A 7118-nucleotide genomic window follows, 5' to 3' on the forward strand; every position below is an offset into this window, starting at 1 on the left:
GCAGCTTACTTCACTATGTTATGCTATGACTTTTGAATTTACATGCTTAATGTTTTTGATATCTTCCTCCGACACAACTGCGAGGCGCGTCGAAAATACAAAGTAGTTTAAAGTCATAGGGTCTCGGCCGGATCTGAATTCGTGACCTTTAGTTAACGTACAATCCAACAGTTGTTGACTCCATATAATATTATTTAAAGGTAAGCTATGCAAATATGTTTGAAAGAAACATTGTGATTTTATAGCGACAAAAATACAAAATGTAATATTGTACAGGCGAGATGGCCCAATGGATAGAACGCGTGTATCTTAACCGATGATTGCGGATTCGTACCCAGGCAAGCACCGCTGAAAAATCATGTGCTTCATTTGTGTTTATAATTCATCTCCTATTCGGCGGTGAAGGAAAACATCGTGAGGAAACCTGCATGTGTCTAATTTCATAGAAATTCTGTCACATGTGTATTCCACCAACACGCATTGGAACAGCGTGGTGGAATATGTCCCGTACCTTCTCCTCAAAGATCCTCTCTTTGAGGAGAAGGGCCTTAGCCCAACAGTGAGAATTTTACAGGCTGTTGTGGTTGTTGTTTGTTTTAATATTATACAGTAAGTATCGATTTCTTATTCCCATAATCCATGACTGGACGAAAGCTTTCTTCTTTTGAAGCAAAGCTACTCAATTGCACGATACACTTGTTTTCCGATACATGTAGATTACCTCACGTTGGAGCTCTTCACCGTGCCATACATATATGTATGTATGTTTTGTGGTCTGTATATGAGTCTATTTATGGTATATTAATAATTCATTTGGCAGAGTCGTTACACATTATTCAATTAGTGTGCTATATTTTTTAATGTGAGTGATATTTTAAACTTTAAATCAAAATTGAATTGAAGAAAATGTTAGAACAAATATAAAAAAAAAGAAATATACGAGAACAAGAAAAGTAAAAACTATAAATATGAAACATAATGTTAAGAGTTTTTGATAACTGGGTAATTTTAAACTGCTTTTAATATGACGTCGAATATCTTGATTAATTTCCAAATAAAGTATTGATATGTATGTAACAGCCTGCATTTGCTCCATTACTTGACTAAAGCCCTCCCTTTTTGAGGAAGGGTATGCCTTATTATATTTATATGACATAATTTACATTACATACTCTTAAGATTCAACATCATCGCAATTTCAAATGCTTGAAGTTGGGATTGTACAACCCGCACAGTCGTACATATGCTTACTTCAGGAATAACGCAGTAAAACTCTTCACTTTTTACACTGATACTTTATTCTTCACGTATACATTATTAATTTTGAACTCATTTCTCCAACATTAGTATTTACAGCAATAGCAAACGTTAGCGCGATTGAATTTCGGTACAGTGACATCTATTATGTAAATAATAAAACATTAGAAATGCCTTTAACTAAATACTTTTTGCACAGCTCTGATCTGACGTTATATTTAAAAACTTACTCCTAATGACAGATCAAACTGTCAGAATTATACAGGGATATGTTATAAATGTTTAACATACTGATACAGTTTCCTACTCTCCACAATTGATATATAAAATGAAATCATTTTATTTATTCTAAATCAAATAAATAACACTCTTCCTTATAAAAATACGCTTGTATATCGCCAAATATTGTTAAAACTACAATATATTTAACGCTTCAAATTAAATTAAAAAAATGTTTTAAAATTGTATAAAGTCATTTAACGTTGCATGTCAACCACGGATTTGGACTTTTCATTGTTCTTCCGAGAGATTCTTCTCAGAGGTTAATCATAGGTACTATTACTAAAGATAAAAAAATGAACATAGTCAACTAACATAAGCCTATGAAATCAATGAATTTGGATGACTCGAAGATATATTTTTATACTGTTATTTTGATAACCCTAACGCCCGACATTACCTAACTTACCCAAAAAATTACCAACAGATACAAAAATACGACACTATTATGTTGTTATCTATTTATAAATAGAAATTATTATTATTATTATATAAATTTCAATTTCCTCTTTGGAAAAACCCAACAAAAGAAACGATTTAGATGAAAAAGTTAGCAAAATAACTACCAAAAGAAACACATACGTGATGGAGGAAAAAGTATTATCCAAAAAGTTTCTAGCATCGAACTGGCCGAATAAAAAAAAAACACTATCGAAAATTATGTAGTTTCGCTCTTTATTCTTTTCCGTTTAACCGCATCACGTTTCCACAGAAGGTTCTTTTTGGAAAGTTGGTCTGGGGCCAATTAAGCCAACAGGCGCCGACGTCCGCCCTTCTTCCTGCCGTTCGCAACCGCTAAATCGTTTTCTGCCAAGCTTTGTGCAGCTAAGCTAGTTATCGCGCCTCATCTTCTAACAATTTATCGATGTAGGTTATAAGCCTGTAATGCCTTTTAAAATTAATAATATTTTACGTAAATTTTTACTGCGCGGTTATTAGAATTTAATCGCTTAAACATCAGCTCTTTTTCTCCGGTTTTCGCGTGGCTGATTTTATAACACAAATTGGTTGCTTTTTTATTGGTTTAAAAAACCTTTTTTTAAGAAAATTATTAAGTTAATATTCGAGTAATAAAATTGCCTAATTATACTTTAAATATATTTTTATATAAACATTATGTCCCAATTAAACCTTGTTAGCATAACATCCAGGCTTTCATGAAAATGATCGGGTCGATGTACTTAAACTCGCAATTACGATTGCCGTCAGTAACTCCTTAATTTACGTTCAATTCCCGTTAGTGTCGTAAAAACAAAAGAACTACAGCGTAATAATAGTAATGAGTTAGACCTATTTGGCAATGGGATGTATCGTAACGGTCATAAGTTATTTGGGTGAAGACATAAACGAGTAAGAGAAAAGTCACTACGCAGTGCAGCACCCGGGTGGGATCGCAATGCGTCGGGCAAAGCGGCGCCAGCTACTTGGCAGTGCTCTCGGTCAACGTCCCCTGCCTCCATAAAAGCCTCCTCAAGCTTGCGCCAAAACAATTTCACCAAATTTCTTGCCAGTGACCTAACACGCATGACTTTACGACTTCCTTTACTCTCCGCTTGACACTTGTTTATTTTCAACTGATCTTGCGATATTTTGTTTGAAATCAAAGGATTGTCGACATTTTAAGGATGTGATCAGATCAAAATTGAAAGGTCGTAACACTCATGATGCATTGATCATTGATGCAAATATGTTTGTCTCAATTATAGTCCCATCATTTTTAAAAAGATCATTCAAATATTTTTTTAGTTAATATTTACAATAATAATATTATATGTAACTATAAAATACTTAAATGATCATATTATTTTAAATTATCTTTCAATAATAAATAATTATTTTTTGTATGTTATTACAGCTTTTAATAATTTCAAATTTAAGATACGATCTCGAGTCTATATGGTAAGGTGTCTCTTTTAATCTCGAAACGAATAATGATGTTAATTAAATAAAAAGAAATCGTTTGATGAAATATAAATTTATTATCACAATTCATAAATAAGTATCTAAAGATTCGTCTAAGCACTTAAAGCTAAAATATAAATTAAGATATTATTCTAAACAGACAAATTATTCCTCTTGATGGGGAATTTACTGTCTTCATTTCAAATTTATTTGTACAAGTTATTCGCAACGAAATATGTTCGTAAATATACCGTAGCATTGTTTCATAATAAGTTTAATTTACCGGAACCATTTTTCGGAATTATTTGGGCAAATCCGTATCGAAATGTCATAATCGTGACAGTCTATTATTCGTGACTTATGCATTAAATAATTCAATGCATAATTTTATTCGTTTACACATGTATCGTCTACTTATTTGAAAATACTGATTTGTATGAGGAAATTGGTAGGAAATGTGTCGCTTTGGTCCCATTACGGGCTATATTTCTAGTTGACCTTCTCCAGCACCCATTTTCCGGAGTATGGGGTCTCTAACCTCTTCAGTTTTGGACGGAAACCGTTCTCGTCAGCGGTGTAGTCTACTCTGTACATGAATCCATCAGGACCGATGTATTCGTAGAATCCCTTTGACGCAATTCCCTCGTCGACGGTGTTTGGGTTCTTCAATACTGCGTTCTCTTTAGCACGGATCTTGTTTTCAGTTTCGAAACTAAAATAAAAAAAGATATATATTATTTTTCATATTTAAATTGTTTATCGAGACACAAGATATGTTTTTAAAAAATTGACTATAAATAGTCAAACGTGCAATTGATTGTACCCTATATTAATTACCATGTCAATATTATAAAAAGTGTACCAATAACAACACTGACCATTATAAAAAAACAATATCAATTTATTATGATCGCTCGTAGCGACAATAACTGGTATGTTGGTACCCATCCAGGTGGGCCAAACTTATGTGCAATATCGATTGATATTTTATGTGCTAATAACATTATATGTGTCGTATTTGAATATAAATAGCTTGAACTCTGACCGAAACGTGTCACTGTGTAACCGTTAAAAAATTTATCGTGGTCAAGGTTGATTCGTATCGTAACAAAACGAATGACTAATAGACGAAAAAAGTTTTTATATAAAAAGTTTTTATGTCAAAAATATCGATTAAGTAGGGAAAGTTGTTTCCTTTTCGACTTTAATCTCACAGGAAATTTGCTTATTTGCGTCCTTGGTAACGGCTTTCAATATTTTTAACAGCTTCTGGTCAACTTAGATAATAATGTAATAATATATTCTTGTGACTTAAAATTCCAAGCTAATGAATTAGCATAGCTGTTCATCGTAGTGTTTTATGCATATTTGAATGATACGTCTGACATCGAGTTATACAAGGTCGATATTGTTTGGGCGATGTGATATCTATAAATTTAAAAGTTTTACATGCTATTTATGTTAATATTGTATTATGACTGCAATCGATTTTCGTCATATTATAAATAAATTTACGACTACGGAGATCATATGTGGAACATTCTTGATTTGCGAAGCATTTTTTTTATTAAAAGTACTTATATCGCATCATCTACTTTTTATCGGGTCTTATTAAAAGTTTATTTACTGTTTCATTTGCCTTAAATTTTATTGTGATTAGAACTCGCTCACATTGATTGACATTTATAGTTATTATTCGATTTTTAGAGTTCGAATTTCAAATCTAATGGAACTCCAAATTTCAGTTTTTTTTTATATTAACGCTTCCTAGCAACATTTCCAACCAATTAATTATATGTCAGTGATTTTAAGCAGAAAACTTACAGAAAATCGTATTTGTCCTCATCGTAGTTGTGTTTCTGTTTAATGATCTTGATACCATTGTTTTTGTAGTAACCATCTTTATAAAACGGGTTATATTCCTCTGGTGCCTTTAATACCAGCTTGTAGACGTCCTGAGAAGCAGCCTCTACGTAGGGCTCATAATCGTGGGTGTATGGTCCATAGCCTCCGTCGTAAGGGTTGTCTAAATGTATGTAGGGGTTTGGAATGTGTATGTATTTCCCCTCGTCTGTTGGTATATATCTGAAACAATTATATAAAATTAATATTATTATGTTTAGATACTCATATATAAATAATAAAGAATTGTGAATCAGTTATTTGGAACATAATTAAGAATAAGATTTTTTGAGTCTCGTGACAAGACATTCGTAGATAATGTCGAAATATCGAGCTCCACCGAATAAAAATAAAAAAACATAGTAAATATCCCGCAATTAAAAACTTTAATAATTAAGAATCTTGGCAATTCGCTATTTTATATACATGGTGCTACAATAATTAGAACAAAAGTCGATTTTTATTTTGGAATATTTTAATCATATCCGATTACCTTTAGCAAGATAAATTGAAATTTATAGAACTCAAAAATCATGCTTCACATTCTATATAGAATAATATTTTTTATTTCCAGATTATTCGAAATAAATAAAGAAAATAAAAAATTCTATGTTAAAATGTCCGAATTATATTGGGACTAAAAATCGCAACAAAAGTATATCTATTTTTTTTAAATTATTAATAGTTCAATTTTCGATAAATATTTTACTTCTGACCTATTTACGTATTTTTTTTTAATATTTATACAATATTTCTACAAAAGTAACGCTTTATAATTTAATTTCTTAAGATAATTCAAGTGATCTATTTTTTTATGAATGAAAATTCGGATATATTTTCATAATAAAATAAAATACTAATATATAACATTATATAGGTGTTTGTTTTGTGCAAACGTGGAAGTTATAAAATTAAATGCACATTAATTAATATTTAAAGGGCTTGTATTAGTAAACAAGTGACATTTACTTACTTGCCAGAGTCACCATATTTATAAGGATTCCATTTGCCGTTTTCAATAGGTGAAGCGGCAGCTGCGCACACGCAGAATGCAACAACGAACTGTAACCATAACATAAACAATTTATTAGTTATTAACGATATAGTAAACACTTCAAAAATAGAACTTATGTGATGGAAAAAAGATATTTGTGTCAATATATTTACTATATAATAGAAAATGTAGATGATAAAATTTTAAAAAAAGAACAATCAATTAAATTAAAAAAAAAATTAAAAATATATACCGCGAAAGAGTTCATCCTGTTTGCACTAAGAGTTTCCAGAAAAAATAAACACTTTAACGTTACAGATCAATCACTGCACTGCAACCTTTGCGATCACTATGCGGAAGTCTATTCACGGTCAATCTCGTGTACACCTCCTTAGAGAATATCAAAACACTGTGATGATTTCGAAATCGACGCTTCGCTTTTATACATTGGCTACATCAGCTCATCTCTTCGCGGGAACCAGAACACACACTCATTCCACATGTGTCATACGCTCACGCACACATCGACGGGCCTACGTATTACCTCTGCATATCATTGTTGGTCAAATTTACTTTATTGGGGTATTGGTGTCATATACTCTATGGATTCCATTCGAAGGTATTGTTGTGGTTTTCTAATTGCGGAGGTGTTAGCTTAAAAAAAATTGATCTTGTTTCTAATTATGTCATGTTTTTAAGATTTATTGTTTTTGTTTAATTTGACTGTGGTTTTTTATTTTTCATAGAAATCTGACTTAAGTTGAAATAGTAACTTCGATTAACT

The 7118-nt window shown here is 31.5% G+C and overlaps 1 protein-coding gene across 1 annotated transcript; it reads right to left on the minus strand.

Annotated features, from left to right (window-relative positions):
- Window positions 1-3495: 3495 nt before the first annotated feature.
- On the minus strand, window positions 3496-6738 carry LOC124530736 (larval cuticle protein LCP-22-like). The gene is made up of 4 exons (XM_047105001.1): window positions 6588-6738; window positions 6314-6402; window positions 5263-5523; window positions 3496-4150 (listed from the first exon to the last, which is right to left on the minus strand). The coding sequence occupies exons 1-4, from the start codon at window positions 6600-6602 to the stop codon at window positions 3928-3930; spliced, it is 588 nt and encodes a 195-aa protein (XP_046960957.1). The 5' UTR covers window positions 6603-6738; the 3' UTR covers window positions 3496-3927.
- Window positions 6739-7118: the final 380 nt, after the last annotated feature.

The sequence above is a fragment of the Vanessa cardui genome, chromosome 1 (assembly GCF_905220365.1).
Source record: "Vanessa cardui chromosome 1, ilVanCard2.1, whole genome shotgun sequence".
Taxonomy (NCBI): domain Eukaryota; kingdom Metazoa; phylum Arthropoda; class Insecta; order Lepidoptera; family Nymphalidae; genus Vanessa; species Vanessa cardui.